Source organism: Battus philenor, unplaced genomic scaffold (assembly GCF_028537555.1).
Source record: "Battus philenor isolate CCGP_79_NKW_IND1 unplaced genomic scaffold, ilBatPhil1.0.hap1 SCAF_25, whole genome shotgun sequence".
NCBI classification, from domain to species: Eukaryota; Metazoa; Arthropoda; class Insecta; order Lepidoptera; family Papilionidae; genus Battus; species Battus philenor.
In genome coordinates, this window is record NW_027181688.1 from 5,782,866 (window position 1) to 5,804,360 (window position 21,495).

General features: G+C 33.8%; 1 protein-coding gene across 1 annotated transcript; it reads right to left on the minus strand.

The window, feature by feature from the left end:
• Positions 1-622: 622 nt before the first annotated feature.
• Positions 623-21,326, minus strand: Uvrag (UV-resistance associated gene). Its single transcript, XM_068768289.1, has 10 exons — positions 21,090-21,326; positions 17,989-18,136; positions 14,079-15,199; positions 12,945-13,113; positions 12,518-12,690; positions 5,776-5,999; positions 4,709-4,873; positions 4,073-4,199; positions 3,436-3,525; positions 623-1,391 (listed from the first exon to the last, which is right to left on the minus strand). The coding sequence occupies exons 1-10, from the start codon at positions 21,165-21,167 to the stop codon at positions 774-776; spliced, it is 2,913 nt and encodes a 970-aa protein (XP_068624390.1). The 5' UTR covers positions 21,168-21,326; the 3' UTR covers positions 623-773.
• Between the last annotated feature and the right edge of the window lie 169 nt (positions 21,327-21,495).

Here is a 21,495-nt window from a genome sequence, read left to right on the forward strand (position 1 = left end):
TTCCTGTCTGAATTTTTTCAAAGCTCTTCTCAAACCGGAGCGTTTTAAAGATCCCCATAGCTGAGATGAAAAATACTATTATGCTCGGTTAAGTGCTCAATCTGATTGTAGTTTGTGTTAAATGGGGTCTTATCGCATTCTTCTAATGGCACAGATGGTCACTATCGGATAATGATATTAATAAATAATTAATGAAAGGCAAATAGCGGTGTAAATATATGTATAGTTTCTCAAAAAAAAACCATTATAAATATCCATTATTATTTCAGCCGTAAGGTGTCTACTACTGGACACAGGCCTCTCCTTATATATTCAATGAGAGAGATGGGGGGCAACTTGTAATTTTTTTTTGCGAAAATTTGACTACAGTTGGCCGCTGAAGCCTTAAAGTTCTGGAGTCGAGATCCGGACCGCTAGAAACCTGTCCATTAGTAAACTATGAGGAAAGCCTATATCCAGAACTGGATTTCCTACAGCTGAAATTATTATCATATTAAGGAAATTTTAAATACATTTGCATATATTACATAAAGACGAATTCTTTTTTTTTTTGCAAAAAATGTTGTCACAAACCGCAATGTATATTCGTGTATTCAAATGAAATATTCAGACTTGGAACAACTCCCGAAGATAATGGTGTCTTCATGTTGTGGCTCTCGGAAAGCTTATAAGCGAAATTTAACGTCCTACGAGTGAATTGATAATGGTGATAATAAAATATCAATAGAAAAAAAATCTAGTGAACAATCTCAACAATAGATATAGCCTAGCAATCATTGTATCTCACCAGCATTATTAGTTATAGTTTCCCTCACGTTATCTTCGGTGTCCAAAATTGCTTCTGCACTAGGTATCACTATAACATCCCTCACATTATTGGCACACTCCATCTCACACAAACCGTCTATATTATTCTCACAAGTATCGCAAGAAACATCAACACCATCCTCTATTTCAACACCGGCTTTTCTTTTATCGATTAAATTATTTATCGATTCATTAACTTCATCGGCACTAGTGACGTTCCGATTACCGGTCTCTGAACCGGTTTTAGATGAACAGAAGTTTTCTATTTCCGAACATATTCTTTTAACGTTCTCATCGACACACTTTGCCCATTCGTCGTCATTGTTAATCGATATTTTAACTAATTTCTCCGTTTCTAAATCAACCAACGTGGTGTCGTCTCCTAAAGTAAACATTACTTTTGATTCTGAGTTACTTTCAACTATGCGAACTTCGGTTCCCATTTTGGATATTTCGGAATCAGAATTATGAGGTTTCAGCAAGTTTTCATCCGATTGTGAATTCGTTTGATTTAGTTTCATGTTGTATATATTTGAATCGCTGCCCATAATTGATGTTGTGGAAGCATTTAATGTCGATAACTCCTGGAAAACAATATCAAATAATAGCAAAATTAATATCAGAGTGTCCAAACAGTCGTAAAGAACAAAGAACTCCTTCTTTATCACCTAGATTGTATCTACTAGAATTTGAAAAAAAAATCATATTAAACATGTTACCAATGAACTGGTAGAGACATGATATAACTAAAATATTTTTACACATAATGGAATGGATGTAATAGATTTTATCACAATTTAATATTTTTAAAACCTTTACTACCTATAAACTAGCATAAATAGAGTAAAAACTAGGACTATTATAACATTATAGTACAAATAATAGTAATGAATACTTTAAGATATTAACATAAAACAAACTGAGAAGTTGAGATAGTGAGCGAGAGGCAGACTGAAAGAATAAACGGAGTGAGTGAATGAAAGAGAACGAGAGAGGGTGACAAGGAGTAAAAGAAAAAAAGGGAAACATAATTCAGAGCTTTACATTACCTAAAAATTATAGGAAATTAATATGTATAGGTGTTCTAAAAAGAAATATCGCATTCTTAGTAGTTCGAAGTAATGTACATAGGACTTAATTTTTGATAGCATCATAGCTTTGATACGAATGTATGAGTTGTCACTAGATTTTAAGTATTATAATAAGAAGTTCTAACACTAAATATTGGTCTATAGATTAAGAGAACAAAGCGTAACTAGCTAAAATACTCCAAAAATAGTTTTTAGTATCTAAGAGCAACACCTTTTCAATCACCGTTAACTGTAGTATCTAGTTTTTTATCATATACTATCTAAAAACCATATATAATACTGAAGGTTAACTCATCTTTGCGCGTCGCACTTTGTATGCTTGATGCAGTAACTATATGTGTGTAAGTGACAGGTCCAGGTACTGTCCAAGTACTTACACGTTTTTTTTCTAAAATTAGGTGATTTTTTTGCCTGATTTGCATAAATTTATAATGAAATTAAATAGATGTATATCGTAAGCTTCCATTAGGGCGAATACTTCTTAGAATGACCAGACTTAAGCCATCTAAAAGGAACCTCGACTTAGACTATCGATCATCTTTTCAGACATAGGTCGTCCACGGCTGGACAAAGGCCATCCTAGTCGTTTTAGCTTATACACGCCCACTGCAAGGCCTCCCCTAAAGATATCTATGGGGGATATATCTCAATCGTCACGCTTGGTAGGCAGGTTGGCGATGCGGGTGTGGTATTATGGTATGCAGAGGACACTGCTACCTATCCCCTGGAAACTTGTTTGTGAGCAGTGGCTATCCCATATAATTAATGCTGAAAGTATCACTTATATCAGATGTTATCCCGGGAATTAAAGTGTCCTCTACTTTTAGGCTACCAGGCCTACCCGACAGATTTCTAATATGAATGGTTAAAAACGGCCTGCATCGGGTCGTCTGTTCTTGTGGGTGGACGTGGTACGCTGCTCTTGTTGGTCTCAACTGCAGGACCTTAAGCTCCCAACGGCTATCTGTCTTATCTATTAGTACGCAATAAATATTCCGTCTTAAAAACTATTGAGGAAAGAGTATGTCGAGTATGTGAACATCTAGTACTCTTATAACAGCATTCCTAAACGGTGTTTACTTATTCTGTATGACTATCGAAATAACGAATTTAAGTATTTTCAAATTCGTTTCTTACAATAAAATTCGTTGGAAGCGGGCAGCGCAAGACTGGTTGTGGCGACCTTTAAAGGAGGCCTTTGCTCTGCGCTGGGCGCCTATGGTCTGACATGATCATGATGAAAACGTGGTTCTCAGGCGACTGCATCAATGTAAAGTTTCACGCGCAAAGATGATTTGAGGTATCTATATAATTGGATAATTAACTCTTTAATTCAACAGCAATATATAAAAAGTTACCAAACCTACTAAATATTACTTAATAATACATACATAAATAGTTTTCAGTATGTTACAGAACGATTCCTTTGGGGACGTTTACTTGAACTTGATAATGTCATAAACTAAAATATAAAACAAAATTTAAAATTATATAGCGTGTACATTTAAAATTTAACTGTACAAATTATCTCCATTACCTGATCGTCATGATAGCTGCCAACACTTCGCGAATGTTTGTGTCTTCGTACATTGATCATTGACTGAGGTGACTGGCCATCTACACAATCCTGAAAATTAAAAAACATTTTATTTTTAAGTTTCAAATTATTTTTTCATTATTCCTCAAAGCATAAGCCTCCTTAAAATATCGCCCCTATGACTAGTTTTGCGCTCCCCGTCGGTGCCGCTTAGAAAGGGCCTATCCACGTCTCGTCTACTGGTAATCACTCGAGAGAAATTTGGCCCAAATAGCCGTTGCATGTGCGATGTATCTACCGCTGCCACTTTGGACGAGAATTTTTCGAACAACGTCGGTGACCTTGGTTCTTCTGTATCTCCTCGTCTAAGCTAGACGGTTTGTCTAGGTATAAAATACTACACGCTCGAACGTAGCATTTCCGAGAACAATAACAACCATATAGTCTGTACATATTTGGATATCAAAGCTCATAGAGATTAAATTTGGAACATACGATTGATGAAATTTTTACGGTAAAAATCAAAGTAAAAAAGTAATATTTGAGCCGCCTGATATAGGGGATGAAAGAGAGGTATAACGTAATCATAAAAAAAACCTACCATAAAATACTTGTTTCACCATTAAAGAATACTTACTTTAAATCGATTAAACTGCCTATATTTGCACCGGTCTGACGCGACAAGACTTCGAAGTGACTGTGTTCGTGGGCAGTGGCTCTCTGACAACCAGCGGTACGTACCGAACAGCTTCGACGTGTCGTATCTGGTATCAGAAATAACTGTTAAACTCAAATTTAAAATAACTTTATATATCAACTGGAAGCGTAGGAAGCCTGCCAGTAATTCAACAGTTGCTTTTTAAAAATTAAATTTAACATATTTTTATGTGTACGTCATTATATTAATCATATAAATGATACAACAAACTAAGTTCCATGCATTTAGCTCAACTAAAAACTCTTGAATATTATAATAAGATTTACTTAATAACATACTTTTATTTAAAGCTAAGAAAAGGAAGGTCTGACATATCTTGTGGAACTGTAATATTTATCTGTACACTAAGACCAATGAAGTGGTTAATTTTTATTGCTACAAATTTTATTTTTCACAGATTAAATTATGTCGCATAAACATGTTATAAATGTATTGAGAAGCAACCTTTAGGATACAAATTAATTTAAAAACATCATTCACGGAATCTCTAGCTTTGAAGTTATGAATATCTCGTATAACTTTTTTTTTTGTAAAATAACCATAGTTATTACTCACGGGTTACTAGGAGTGATCAATAATCGCTGCAAATTGTTCAGCGTTGGTCTCATATCGACGACGGACATTCCTCGGCCCCACAGCAGCTGCGCAATGCATTTGTTCAACAAAAACATCGCGTAACGGAACATTGTTATGTCCCCTCCTCGAGCGAACAATGGTATGCTGTAATAAATAAAATATTTATACAATTTTCACTATCAATATTTACAGTATCATTTGTATTTAAATACCGCCTATGTAGTTTGATTCGATACTAGAAATGCATTCACATTGTATTAAATATACAAGATTTAAAGGGGTGAATGAATAAAGCTGATTTGCCAAAAAGTTTACAATTTCCATCCCTGTATAATGTGACCATTTTGAAATATGTTACCATATTTTATTTTTTTATATTCTAAGCTAGTCTTCCGTGTGTCACGGAAGTTAGAAAGTTCGCAAACTTTACCATTAGACCTTTAAGCTTAAACGTTAACTTAATAGACCACAATGAGACAACTAAAACGATAGAGTCATTCGTTTACAAAATTTTAATGTATATAAAGGTTTATTGTTTCTTTCCACTTTTAGGTTTTATAACCAGTTTATGATATGTTTCTTGAATTAATGTTAGATAACTGTGTATAACAGGTGCTTAATTAGAAGGCTAATGGTCACATACAGAGCAATTGAAGGGGTTATGTAGGGAGCTTCACTGCGAGATGATTTAGATATTAAGACGGAGCACATCGCTCATGCAAGCGACGGCCGTCGGGACTGAAAGGTTCTTTGGTGATGAAGATGAGTCGGTAGAAGCAGTGTAGATCTATATCTAGACGGACACTAAAAATGTAATTATAGGTCGCGACAAGTCGCAGGATGTGGGAAACGACAGACCAGTCATCAGAGTGATTTTTTTGGAAGGTATACGCCTTGATGTGGGCGTCTATCGGCCGACATGATAAGTGTGCATGGACAGCTTTATTTTGTATTATTTAGATCCAATATGGCATTGAAATTATGTTATATTTGATATAATTAATTTAAAAATCTTGAGTTAAATAATATAGTTAATTTAAACTTACTTAGGGTCTGGCCAATCAGGCATTACATCCAAAATCTTGCTTGCTGAACCCAACAAGGTGATTTTGTAGCGTAACGGTTGGTTCAGTATCGCCGCGGCTAGCGTAGTCGCTTGTGCGACGAAGCCCGCAGCGACGGAGTCACTGACGGCATTAGTCGTACGCGTGTTGTCGTCGTCGCAGATCGGCAGCGTCACGCCTATGATGCGCCAAGTCGTAGCGTCTTTCTGAAACAATTACAATTCTACAAATAAAACTTAGTCTAGAAGTTATTTCCATGAAATTTTCATAAATATTTTAGCTGTAGGTTGTTCACTGCTAGACGTGGGTCTTCCCCAAGGACTTCCAATAGGACAGGTTGGAAGTGGTCTGCATCTAATGTCGTTCGACGATCGGTTTTCATCTTGCGGATAAAAAAATAAGGGGGGAAGCTGGAGGGAGTTTTGGTCCCAAATAATAATAATTATCTGTTGTAAGTGTTTTAAAAATAAAGTATTATCGAACTAGCTTAATTAGTAATTTACGTAATAAATATGCACATAGTATATATGTTTATGAATATATTACATCATCTCCATTTAAGTATTTAATTATTCATAATTAGATATTATATATAATGTTATTCAAATACTTTACTTGGTTGGTTTTTTAGTGCTCTGAGTTACTAATATCAACCTGATGTAATTAATAGGCTTTATACTTAATTACTTATTTATTTAACAGAATAATACACATTAGCAAAACCTTTTATAGCAGAGAGGGCGGCAAGGACGTTTAACAAAACAGTCAAACGTCATGACGTAGTGAGAAGTTGAGAACGCGGCAATTTCAAATTACTACAACACTCTCTCCAAATTACAGCGTTCCTCATTGTAAAGTGAAACAAATAATAGTAACTAACAAAAACAATAGGTTAAGTTACTTTATACATACATAGTATTACTAAACAAAGTATTACAGAATCAAGTTTTATAAGTACAGTTACATTTTCCTAATACCTAATTTACTTCTTAGATATTTAAATTTACTTTTACATAAGGGTTTAGTAAATATATCAGCCCTTTGTTCATTACTACTTATATACTTTAGATCAATATCTGTACTTTCATATTTCTCTTTAACAAACTTGTATTTAATATCTATGTGTTTACATCGTTTATGATAATTTTCATTTTTTATGACAGATATTGCACTTTGATTATCTATGTTAAGTGTTACAGAATCCTGATTATATTCATCTATATCTAACAAAAGTCTCTTTAACCAAATAACTTCCTTTGTAGCACTACAGGCAGCCATAAACTCTGCTTCAGTTGTAGATAGTGCTATCGTTTGCTGACGTTGACTGGCCCAAGTAACAGCAGCACCATTCTTAATGAATACATATCCTGTCATTGATCTTCTTGTTTCAGCATCATTAGCGTAGTCAGAATCACAATAACCTTCTAGTGTATTATTTTGTGAAGGTGTATAGTACAGACCATAATCACTAGTTTCTTTGAGGTACTTCATTATTCGTTTTACGGCATTCCAGTGAGTACTATCATAACCATCCAGATATCGGCTGACTAAGCTAACCGCAAACATTATGTCAGGCCTGCTGACTATAGCTAGATGCATCAAGGAGCCCACAGCTTCTCTATATGGAATGTTTCTATCTAGCTCCGATGTATTCTTTTCTAATTTGATACCTGTCTCTACTGGTGTACTGTTCCCATTGACATTAGTCATACTAAATTTATTCAGCAATTTTTGTATATATGTGGTCTGATGTAGAAATATGTAGTTTTCTCCTTTCTCAATTTCTAGGCCAACAAAGTTTTTAGGTTCACATACTTTTATTTCAAAATTAACTTTTAAATCATCAATAACTTTGTTTAACACACTTTTATCTTTGGAAATTATTAGTCCATCATCCACATACAGTATTAGGTACACCTTACTACCATTTAACTGACCAATATAGATACACTTGTCTGAGTGACTATTGGTGAAACCAAATTTCTTTAAAACAGAATCAAATGTTTGATTCCAGCACCTGGGTGCTTGTTTTAACCCATATAATGACCTTTTAAGTTTACAAACATGCCCTTCAGGTACATCTAAACCATCTGGTGGATTCATATAGATATCTTCAGTTATGGATCCATAGAGAAAAGCAGTTTTAATATCAAACTGTATCATTTGCAAGTTATCCTGACACCCTTTAGAAAGCAAAACTCTTACAGAGTCATACCTGACAGTTGGTGAGAATGTTTCTGTGTAATCAACCTGGTGTTTCTGTGAGCAGCCCATGGCACATAACCTTGATTTATACAGTAGTCCCGATGGTGTATCTTTCACTTTGAAAACCCACTTACAGCCAATAGTTCTCACTCTATCTGGCTTTTTCACCAACTCCCATGTTTCATTCTTACTGTGTGCTTGCAACTCTTCTTCTATAGACTTTTTCCACTTATCTTTATCCACTGATAACAGAGCCTCTCGGTAAGTTATTGGAGTATCATTTTCTTCGTGTTCTCCACCTTGACAGAGGTAAGTATTAGTTTCATATTTACTATTTCTATTTCTAAGTGTTATATTACTAGGTCCACTAATATTTATTTCTTTTTCAGGTACATATGCAGGATCATCATCGGAGAAGAATGTTTCTTCTTCATCATTATCGGATAATGTTACAGATGAGTTATTTAACTCTCTTGTGCTTTGATTTGTTAGCTCAACAGATTCATCAATGTTCTTTGTTTCATCAGCACATATTTTAACATTATTATTATTTTCTGTTAGCGGAACCATACAATATTTTCTTTGTACAGAATTTTCCAGAAATACAACATCTCTACTGATAAGAATTTTTCTTGTTTTAGTATCTAATAGTCTGTAACCTTTAGTGACTTCTGAGTAGCCAATAAATATCATTTTTCTTGCCTTAGGATCCAGTTTTTGACGTTTAGCATCAGGAACATGAACCATGACTTCACATCCAAAGATTCTAAGGTGCTTCAAATTTGGCTTCTTCCCGGACCATAACTCCTCAGGTGTAGCGTATGAAATGGATCTTGTTGGACAGCGGTTCGTTATGTACGCAGCTGTCGCCACTGCTTCAGCCCAGTAGTGTTTCTGTAAATTAGCATTAAGCAACATACAGCGAGCTCTCTCCATCAATGTACGGTTCATACGTTCCGCTAACCCATTTTGTTGTGGGGTATATGGATTAGAAGTTTCATGTATAATGCCACAATTTTGCATGTATTCAATAAACTCGTTACTTAGATACTCTCTTCCATTATCAGTTCTTAATTTCTTTATTTTGCATTCAAGTTGATTTTCCACAAATGCTTTAAAGTCTTTAAATTTATTAAATACTTCAGACTTGTTTTTAAGTAAATAAATAAATACTTTCCTGGTATAGTCATCCACAAATGTGAGGAAATATTGCGCTCCTCCAACTGATTTCACCTCCAGTGGCCCACAGATATCGGAATGTATAAGTTCTAGAGCCTTCTTAGCACGAGAACCTTCCTTAGGAAACGGCAGCCGGGACTGTTTTCCTTCTTGACAAAATTCACATATCATATCCAGCTTATTGTCAGTAAGCTTAACACCTTCTGCACATTTGGAGAGTTTGTTCAGATCAGTCATATTGAGATGAGCCATCCTTTGATGCCATAAGTAGCTGTCACTTTCCTTTGTATCACATGCATATGCTTGTGCACTACTTAAGTTCAGACGATACATGTTATTCACTAATTCACAAGCTACTACTTCTTTTTGAGATTTGTTGAATATTTTACAGCCATTGTTACTAAACTGTACAGAACATTCTTTCTTTATCAGCTGACTCACGGAGAGAAGATTGCTTGCTAACTCAGGCACATACAACACATTGGTTAATTGTATGGTTTGTGTTTGTCCTACACTATTACATATAGGCAGATCTATTTTTCCACAGCTCTTCACTTTAAGCATTTTATCATTAGCAATACGGATGCTTGTAATTGGAGGTGATGATTCATCGTATAGCCAGTCCTGCCTCATTGTCATATGCATGGACGCTCCTGAATCAACAAACCAGCTCTTACTGTCATTTGCTGCACTGGATGCCGAGAACACAGCGACATATCCAGTTTCTTTGCCTTGGTCCTTTTTCTTTGTTTTGCAATTTTTACTTATGTGACCATAACGGTTGCATTTGAAACAACGGGGACCTTTATTAAACTTCGGAGAACTATCAGAGTCCTTTTGTTTATATTTACTTGACTTACTTGCATACAATGCTACTGACTCGGAGCTCTTTATTTCTTGTAAGAGCTTAGTCTTTACAGAGTCTGCTGTAATCGGCACACCAGAACTTTCGAGGGCCATAATCATTGGCTTGTAGACTTCGGGTAATCCAGCAAGGAGTAATGTACCCAGCCACTCATCATTGATGTCAAATGATATGTTTCGAAGTTTATGTGCTGCACTCATTATTCTGTTAACGTAATCTTCAACATTTTGACAATTTTCTAACGTCGTTGTAATCATATCTCTCAATAAGCCCACGCGTCTTGTCAACCCTTTGTCGTCAAAAGCTTTTTGTAAATTGGTCCACACTTCTTTTGCCGTTTTTGCCTCTTGTATATGTATGTAATTCACTAAGTCAACCAACAATATAATTTTTGCCTTTGCTTTCAGGTCGAGCTTTGAATCAACAGGTTCGCCATTATTTTCGATACAGCACCAGAGGTCTTCATGTTGTAAATACGTCATCACGGCAAATCTCCATGTATTGTAATTATCTCGACCACTTAACTTTTCGATAAGAGTCATTGTATTTGAAGACATTTTGTATAAAAAATATTTTTCTACACAAACCACGCGGCTTTAGGTTATGTCGTGTCAGTTTTAATGACCGGCGACTTTGTATATCGTTATTTCACTGATATTACTTCTCACTGATACTTATTACAAACAGATTACGTTCTGGGCCCATAACCTGATGTAATTAATAGGCTTTATACTTAATTACTTATTTATTTAACAGAATAATACACATTAGCAAAACCTTTTATAGCAGAGAGGGCGGCAAGGACGTTTAACAAAACAGTCAAACGTCATGACGTAGTGAGAAGTTGAGAACGCGGCAATTTCAAATTACTACAACACAACCTTTTTAAAGGAAGCGCTAATTTAAATTTTAACATTTTTTGGCAGCCCTCACGTAATGTAACACTTTTTATTAATATACAAAACTTTATTTTCTATAAACATGAGAAAAAGAAAATATACAAATTTAATGCTAAATAAAAAAATAAAAAAATAAGATCGGAACAACGAATATATTTGAAAATGTCATTGAGAAATTTGGCACCGTTTTTTAGATACAAGCATGTATATTATACGTCCACAGCTTTCTTTTTATAAATCACACAATTTTGTTCGGTGGTTATTATTAAGTAATTGTTTCGGTTTAGCATGTACCACCATTTTAATATAACAATATATTGATGAGAGAAAATCGATAAGATCGATTAAATTTTATACATGCTCGGACCACATGAACATTTCAAAGGGTCGCGTGTTGATCTTCTCTGCCTCAATGCATTAATCCCAATTATTAGTCTTTTTCAGAGATACTACTTTTATTATTTATAAAGGCTGTGCTTGTGATTCTTATAAGGTAGTAACTTAAAATTAAGTTAGGATATGTACAGTAACCAAAAAAACTATGTCGATAGCTACATAACATCTATGCACCGCTAAATAACTTAAGTCGGCAGTTACTTGCCTAGTCGCACAGTGACGGCAGCAACAATTTCCGTCATGTAAACACACGTTAACATAAGCGCTCAGAAATTCAAATTAATTTTTTTAAATAAATAATCCTTAGCACAGAAACTTTTTTTGACAATTTTTTTTTTAAATACAGCAATGGAAGCTCTCTGAATATTATCTGGAATCCCACTATAAAACTTAAGTAAGTTAAGTCAATGATGTCGAGTCTTGGGTACAAATTATTTATTTTTGCTTCAGAGGACATTCAATAATGTTTTTAAGCTACATGGTATTTACAGTAAAAATTATTCGTTTTATCGACATATAGAAAAACCGACTGATTGATTTTATACCGCTTCGGCATTTAAAATTTGTATAAAAGATGGCAAAAGGCTGTTGATAACGAAGATGAATATATATTGTTGATTTAACTTATGAAAGCGGCATTACTTTCTGGTCCCCCTAATACTTTTTCTTTAATAAATGTGTCTGAATCGATCACAATTGGATCTCTAAATGACAAATTACCGTCCTCTATTATAGAATATACTTGCGAACGTAGGTCCCGGGTTCGTTTGTGCATTAATTAAATAGGATTGCCACTGCTAACTAACAAGTTTCCAGAGGATCAATCCTCTGCTGACAACAGCAGCTTCCTCTGCGTACCATAATACCACACTGCGATCACCAACCCGCATGTAAATCATGGCGATTGTGATAGTATATATCCCCCCCCCCTTAAACCTAACCTTGCAGTGGGGGTCTATGGGCTGAAACAACAACTATAGAATACTGGTAATATGATAACTCGGAAGAAATAAAGAAAAATAGCATTTAAGGCAGAAATGTAGCAACTAATAATAAATATGATTCTTGAAAGACAAAAATCTGATTTAGATTAAGTTTGAGATACATTTCTACACTTTTTTTCATCAATGAGAAACTGAAAATAAGAGAAAACAAGACTTGTGTTCATTCTGTAAGTTACCTGTTCTATATAAAACAGCTGGTGTAGTTGCGTCAGCAGCTCGCACCGCTGGTTGGCCAGGTTGGCGTGCGTACGCGCAGCCAGCTCGCGCAGTGCACCACAGGACTGCTTCGTCTCCTTCAGCAGCTCATTCCGACGGGACAACGTGTGATAGCTTTGCATCAACTCTGAACCTGTAACATATATCTTATCTTCAGTGATAGAACCACTATTTGTAGTTTTTAGTTACAATACATCTATGTATTGTTTTTTCTGACGTGTACAGTAAAAACTATTACATAAATAAATTAATTAACTGCATCATTGTTTAAAGGCATCCCCTCGATGTCGTTTCAGACATATTCCTTTCCGGTTCCGGACTGGTTGAATACCGCCTGCATCTAAAGCCTTCAGACGACTGTAAAACGAATTATTTACACTTGCTTACCAACATCTTGGTTCTCTTCAAATAATTTAGCGTGCTTCTCTTTCAGTCTTCTTATGTTCGCCAACTTACTGTCTCTTTCATCCGACAATATGATTCTCTTGAATCGTAATATTTCCAGTTGCTTCGTAAGTCTTACGTGTTCTGCCCTTTGGAAGGGAGAAGGTTTAGACTGAAAAGGTTTTAAACAAAATTAATTTTTTATTACTTTGTATAACTTGATTAAAATATTATATAAACAGTATATATAATTTGATTAATTATGGTTATAACACCTTCAATGTTTGGTAGGTTTTTTTTATTTAAAAACTTGGTATTGATATTTACTATGTGGGAATATTTAGTACGTTATAAATATTTGATCTCAGGAGATGCTAGACCTTCGTTAATCAGTCAGCGGGCTGGCGGGCAGTGCACTTATTTATTGAACGAATTTTTTACTTAGGATAGACTTTCGCGAGGTAACGCCTGATTCTATTAGATAAATATTTGCTTGTTTTTAAGTTAGTATATTAAGCATTTATCTTCAACCGCTTCGATACAGTGCTTGTTAGCCACAAAACCCAGCCAAACACAGCTGAGCGTCGACATTAGTGGTGAACCAAGAAATTTTAACCCATCTCTGCAATAATAACATTAGGTGAACCTAAGGCGTTTCTGTATCAGCTTCTAATGTAAAACAGTCTAATCACAAGTGTGTTAAAGAGCAATACAGGCAGCAGGTAAGAGTCGGCTATGCGCATTCACGTCCGGCCGTCGACTATAGTTGACGCTAGTACCGAAATGGAAAAAAGATGGAAAAAATTTTAAGGTATTTATATATAAACCTTTTAAGGTATCTACTTTTGTGACATCTTTAAACATGGAAATCTTTGGAAATGGGAGTCTGTATAAATGAAAGTATTTAAATACGAGAGTAAGATGGATATCATTTAAGATAAAAGTGTTTGAATATGACAATGACTTTAAATATCGTAATAACATCGTATTTAATTCCGTTCCGTAATCGGGATAGGCAAAGCAAATTAAAGTCAAACCTTTAGAGTTTTCTTTATATGATTTACTTGATTCTAACTTAAGTTTATTATACTAACTTAATTAGTACCATAAAAACAAATATCGTAGTGTAATACAAACCTTAAAAGACAAAAGGTCATTCAGTTTCAAGGTGAGTCGCGGTCCATTAGACATCGGTTTTTCATCCTTTACTCTTCCATTCTTCGAACTTAAATCACTTTGTGATGACGATTTCTCCGTCTCAAAAATCTTCTCATCCGGTGAAAACAAATTTCTCTGTGACTTACTTTTCCTTTGCCTAATGTCGCAATCGTCATACGTTTGGACCCAACTTTCTTCCGTTACGGCTGATTTTTTATATATCTTCTCTTTAATCTCTTGCACTGACTCCTGTAGTTTCTTTATAGAGTACTGCAATAGATGGAGTTTCTGTAATTTGCTAGCGTTGTAACTTGGTCTTATCTCTGATTTCAGAAAGTTTAGTGCGAGGTACCGATATTTAGGTTCACCGTCGGATTCGTTCCTTAGATCATAGCTCTCTGCGGTTTCACTTAAATCTATTTTACTACCACACAGCTCCTCTTGGGAGGCGTTTTTAAAGTTATCACAGTTTACATCACCGGTTCCAACATTTAGATTATCAGGTGAGTGCTCGTATATTTGAATAGGATCATTTCTTTTCCTTTCACAGCTATCTTCTCTGCTCCTGTCTCCATCTCTATGATTCACACTTATGTTCAAACTGGCGGACGTTCTCAGGGTTGGGAAATTCTGTTTAAAAGCTTTATCGACAGGACTGTGACTCTTCGAGTACTCAATTTCAGGTATTTTCGAGTATTTACTAGGTGATATTGATCTAGATTCCTTTATAAGTCTATGACTCTGTAAAACCTTCGATTCGAATACGATTTTAGAAGGATTAGTTCTTCCAGATGAGTCGGAAGATAGAGATCCATGTTCGACTTCGTTCTCGGGCGGTATGACGTCTAGTTTTAGACTTTTATATGAACAAAAATAACCACCGTGCATTTGAAATACGAGGGTATTGCTTTTAAAACAATCTGATGTAAAATTTAAAGCTAGATTAGCGCCTATGAATCTTAGACCACTAAAATACACGCCCCACGTCTGAATTATTGTATCCTGGGAATTTTCGTTTTTCTCTTCTGAATTGCTAGGCGTAAGGATGTGACACCATATCCGTATGACGACATTGGTAGATGACATACGTTGAGTTATTTCTGAAACATTCATTCATTTAATTTGTTACCTACTGTTGATCATTTACAATGACCAGTTGTGTCATCTTCATCATATCAGCTATACTGCTGGATAAAAGCTTCCGTCCATCGTTTTTCGACGACTTTAACAAGATCGTCTGTTCACCTTGCGGTTTGAAGTCCTAGTGTACGAGTTGTGTACGTCATGGTTAAAAATACCAGAAGATTCAAATTTGATGGAAACTAAAATCAAACTGAACTTCTCTATAATAGCACCACTAAACTTATTTGTTTTGATGTATAAACTTTTGATGTTATTCATCTTCATCATAACGTCCAATACTGGACAATGGCCTCCTCCAGAGATTTTTAATAAGACTGGTTGGAAGCAACCTGCATCTAGCGTTTTCCGATGATTAACCAGATAACCGTAGTCTCCGCAGTAGAATCTTAAGACCCTAACTGTCATCTGTTTTGCTCTATATGCAAGCTTTATCTATTTTTAACTAGAAATTGCTTTGAATTGTAATAGGATTTTTAAAGAGATTTTATTTCATAAACAGCAGAAATAACACTGTAGTGTATTATAAGCTGACATTGTAAAAATGTTATTTAGCTGTTTTTCTCGGATGAATGAACAATACAAGATTAACAAGTCATTTTTTATTGGTCTAGGTCAGTGGACGGCATAATTCCGAGTGTATTATGTTCTTTAGAGAGACCTATAGTAATATGTCGGAATTATGATAGTGTAAGAAAGCGTTCCCGTAATTTTGACCCGAGACGTTGAGATTTGACCGTGAAGTTTTAGATAGAATTAACCCATGTAGTATTTCTCCACGAGAAAATAAAGTCCAGTATTCAAAGTCGTTACTCAAAAGGATACAAATGTTTAGGACAAATTTGAAGTATGTTTAAAAAACTAATTAAAATATCGTCAAAAGGTCGCAAATGGTCCGCTGGCCAGCATTTGTCGAGCACGGAACTAATACTTTTCCATTCAGTCCATCAATACCAACGCAGCGGTAATTTCTACCGAACTACAGTAGTGAACGCGTAAAGGTTATTTAAAAATGACGATAGTAAATTTACAAGGTCAAAATAACATCACACTATATCATCTCCTGTTTCAAACGCAAAAACGTTTAAAAGCTATGCCTAAAATATATCTGGCAACGCGTGGTACAAATAGGTATTTTATTTTTTAATTAACGAATATTCCAGAATCGGACTTTGAAATTTTATATTAATAATTATTGCGGTTTTTATCACTATAAACTAACCAAATTCTCTGGCCGTTTACTTCCTTGTTATTTTTGTTGCTAAAAATAATTGATTTAGCAGTGTTAAAAAAAGCATAGTGCAAAACTTAACATGAACTTGGGTCAATGTCGTTTATGCGGTCAAGTCAAACGTGACAGCGGCTCAAAGTGTAGGTCAGTGGGAATTTACGCTATTAGTCATACACTGATAACGTACTATGCTATACACAAATAGCAAATATAGCATTATGATGAAATAATAAATTGACATTAACATCCGTTAAATGCTATTTATCAATTGTGATGTCTAGAAAAGAGTTATTTTGATTTATTTTTTATAAGTATCAAGAACATAATATACGCAATCATAAATACAAGAAATATAATATTTATTGTTATTAAATGTAATTATAAATATAATGACAGCACAGAATGCAAGGATTTCATATATTTACCTAATGAAATAATAAAACATATTAAATAATCGATTATCATTCACTAGTCATTGCCAAATATTCTGCTTTTTTTCTTTCTTTTTTTGCTTCGAATCTGAATGACTTACATCGACACGATCTTTCGAGCTATTTCATCGAATCTATACAAGTTCTGTGATTCAATATACGCATTATTATTGGTAATAGGTGTAAAAGTCTTTCATTTTCAATCACTCTGCATAAAGTGATCACTCTAATATATGTTATATTAACCTTTCGTTTGCCGAAAAGGCTGCTGCCGTCTGTCAGTGTCGGGAATGAATTTTTTTAATTTATGAATGAAATATTATTGTTTATGGTACTGTGGTCGGTAGTACATCCAGACTAAGCGATTTTAAACTATATTTTAAAAGTAATTCGATGTAATGTAGCCTACTTTGTTTTGGGCAGATCTGATCTGTTGGCACGTGAGCGTTGCGGGCAGATATGTCCCCAGGCAGTTGACAGGTTAATTTATTTTCTCTATTGGAATGCGACAGGTTAATAACATCTGGCAGTACAAAGTCTGCTGGGATACAGTTATAAAATCAGCAGACGCCTTATTACAGAATAATGCGCAAGCTAAGCAAGAAATATCTATTTCCAAGACTTCGCTAAGGGAATAAGCTGTCTGCAAAACTATGTAAACATCCGATGTCCCCAAGAAACACGAGGGACATCGGGTCGTCATAGAGTAAGTTCTGGGTTAGACTCCGGGGTATTTGCTGCTCACCAGAGTACTAGCTCAGAGTCAGAGCCAAATCAACCCTTAGATAAGTTAAACAACGGAATAAGATATAAATTCTTAAATCTCTTTTTAAAAAAGAAATTCTCAGATTCATGAAACGTGAGTAGACAGTAAATAATAATTATTTCATATATAGAATTTAGATTTTGATTTTTAGATAAGGGATACCAAACTTTAATTGATTGCAATAGACATTTACCCCTTTAAAGCTTTCACACCTGTTATCAATCATCTAATATAGGTGCTGGATCTCCCCTCCCTTCATAATAAAATAATCACCTCTGAATCCAACACAAAAACATCTAGAAGGATAATGAAGGTGCATACCTGAATCAATCTCTTTCCACTTAGGATGGATGGAACAAATTCTCTCGCTTGTATAGAACGGTGCTGACATAGTGGTATGGTGCAGAGTTAAGTAATAACTGCATTGGTGTGTACACCATTCGGGTGGTCGTATGTTGTATCCGACAATCTGAAATATAATAATAGTTTAAATTATTACTATAATATTTTTATAAGGCACAAAAAGTATACATAAAATACAAATTTCTTCATTTTTCTTCATTTATGACCTAATTGGTTACCACACAGACCATTTGATTGTGGAATGATTTACCACTGAATATAAGACCAGCTAACACACTTTTTTTTCCTCCTCTGTTCCTTTATTCTTTCTAAGGCAAGTGTGATACAAATCAGTTTGAAGTTTTTATTTATTATTGTATTATATCTATAATATGTATTATACTGTAATATGTATTGTATCTCATTTACTATATATGTTATATACATATGTGTTTATGTTTATGCAAGTATGTTTGTATATATGTACACTTTGAACTCATTATTTATACTTGTACCTTTTCCATACTATGGTTGTCTGCATGAGAATGCCTTGTGTGAAAACCGCCCATTGTACTTTATTATTTATTATTATGAAACCATTTAAATGTATCCTAGTGTGTACAGTAAAGAATAATAAATTTAAAAATAAAAACTTGTTAAAAAATCCAATAGAATACAATTGTTCTAATATATATGTTAAATAGCTATTTGTACAAAAGCCTCACAAGGATATATAAGCTATACATCCTTTTGAGGCTTTTTTATATATACTTTATATTTACTGTACTAATACAACAAGTATTGACAGAAATCATTGACCTGTCACATTCCAACAGAATAAATAAATTAATGTAACATATTTCAAAATGATCATTTTATACAAGGTGATTGGAATGATTAGAAATAGGTTTAAAAGCTTTTTGTTGACAAATCACCTATAAATTCACTTCCTTAAGGCTTTTACACCTATAACCAATCAACCTCTTTATAAATTGATGATATATTATGTGTTTGTTCAGTATGGGTTACTAAAATATTCACAAGGTTTGTTTTTTAGAAAATTATTGAGGAAAACATTTAAAAAATATTGAAATCGGTGACTTTATGATTTTGGAAAACCTGACATGTTTTTAGATTTTAAGATAAATCATTTAATATTGCTCATACAATCGAGTGTAATACACCGGCAGTTCCATATCCAAAATGTAGAAAAAACAGAAACACAAGAATGATAAAAATTAATAAGCATTAAGTTTGTGTTTTAGGTATTCAATAACTATCTATTTCTTTTATTTGAACGTTCATAATACAGCAAGAGAAAGGAAAAGAAAAATAAAGAATCTTAAATAGGAAAAAAAAAACAAATGGCAGTCTTATCTTTAACAGAAATTTCAACTAGACTCTTCATTCATAATTGTCTCTGATTTTTCATAGAAAATTAGTGAGAGATCAAGAGACAGAAGTGGCCAGACATTCAAAGTGTATAAACACAAATAACAATAAAATAAAAAAAAAAACACTATTCAATTTCATACATTTCAGTATGTTTTAGTAATCATGCATTAATCTCTGGACATCCGCTAGTATGTCTATCGGCTAAGATAATATTTGTTAAACTTTTCAATTAACCAAATATATTAAATACTAAGTAGCAACACCAATTAATTTTCAAGCATTAAATATTTTGTTTTATCTATGCAACACTGATAAGGTATTGCATAGTCAATACACTTGAATATCTTTATCTGGAAGTCAATTATCTTTGATTGAAGGTCTTGTCACCCAAACATTGGTGACAAATTTCTTGTTCAAGTAAATTGAATTATCAGAAGAAATAAAAAATATACAAACCTAGTCATTAGTAATACTCAATAATTAATTTTTGTGATATAATTAATTATTTAGCAACTTGAACTAGATAAAAGTTCATCTTTAGCAACTATCAAATTATATAATAATTGGCAAATAATGCCTGTAGAAGGTGCGTGAACAGATTTAGCTCTGTATGAAAAGGAAGTGGTTTAGCTGAATGTTAAAAGTTTTAGCTTATACTCCCATTTTCTTTTCATATCTAAAAGAATGCATAACCTTTCGCCATGTTAATTCAGTGGACATCCTTTTTAAAGAAACAACAATAACAATGTTGATTCATATAAAACTCTTTATTTCATTGAGTGTAGGTTTTGCACAGGACCATTATGAATAGTCTGCAATATATATGGACAAGGTGCCTTCTGTTAGTGCTAGTTTATCTATTATATGGCAATCAAATTGTGATCCTCTAGAAATCTAGAGAATCTGGCAAGATAAAAACATCTCTTTTGAGACTTAATTGAGACTGGTGAGCCAAAATGTTAAAGATTCTGTGTTGAAGTCTCATTAAAACAATTTGCTGTTATTACTTCTGATACATATATCTAAATCTACACCATTTCCACCTACTATGAAATGAATTTTCATTTAAATGTTTAAAATGGTATAAAAACTCATAATAACACCTGGTTTTAACAATATTCATGATAACTATAATTCCAAGAGATTTACACTTTAATGTACAAAATGTGCTCACTTTAAAGTTTTTAGTCTTTAAAGAAATGTCTAACGTAAGTTTTTAGGTTAAAGAAACAGAAAACAAAATAACTCAGACAAATGATAGGTCTTATGATTTAATTGATAAAACTTTGCATTGTTTCCAAGAAAATGTTGAATTATAACTATTATTAATCTTGGAATTTCCAATAGTCACAAAATATGAAACATACTTAACTGCGATCTTAATGTTAACTTAAATTAACTTAATATGGAATAAGGCGAAAAAGTATTACTTAACACTTTCTTTGTTTGCATAACCGGTTTTCGAAAAGTTCACAAATTCCTTAATAGATTTATATAATTTCTCTGCTTACGAGTTTAAATATGACGGGTGAAATTTTATCGTGCATCTTTTTACTACGCATGCCATCTCAGAACAAATACACCCTTATAAAGTGTAGGCGTTTGTTGATAAACTTTCTCGTAAAGTTTGACATTGAAAATTTAACACGCTATTATATTCACTGTTTATATCATAGGAAATTTACCTGAATTAAACTTCTCAGACGAAGCTGCTGTGTCGCAAGCGGAGTCCACTCTCTGCATCTTGGCCGCCCAAACATCATAATATAATTTTAACTACCCAAAAACATATTATACACACTAAAGAATGTTACGTCATGTAATTACATATTGATCGAAAATATGCAGATTCATACTAGGATAAATTAAAGGATACAATTGATCTGAATAATTAATTCAAAGAATAAATAAATAACAAAGCATTATTCAGCTGACTTTTTTATAAGTGTCATAATCCAATCTGTCAAATCCAGTATTAGACAGTTACAATATTATGGAGAACTGTCAAAAAGCACAGACTGCAAATAATTGTTTTTTCATACAAAACTATTTTATAATCTAGTATCAATTATGATGAGTGATAAAACGTTA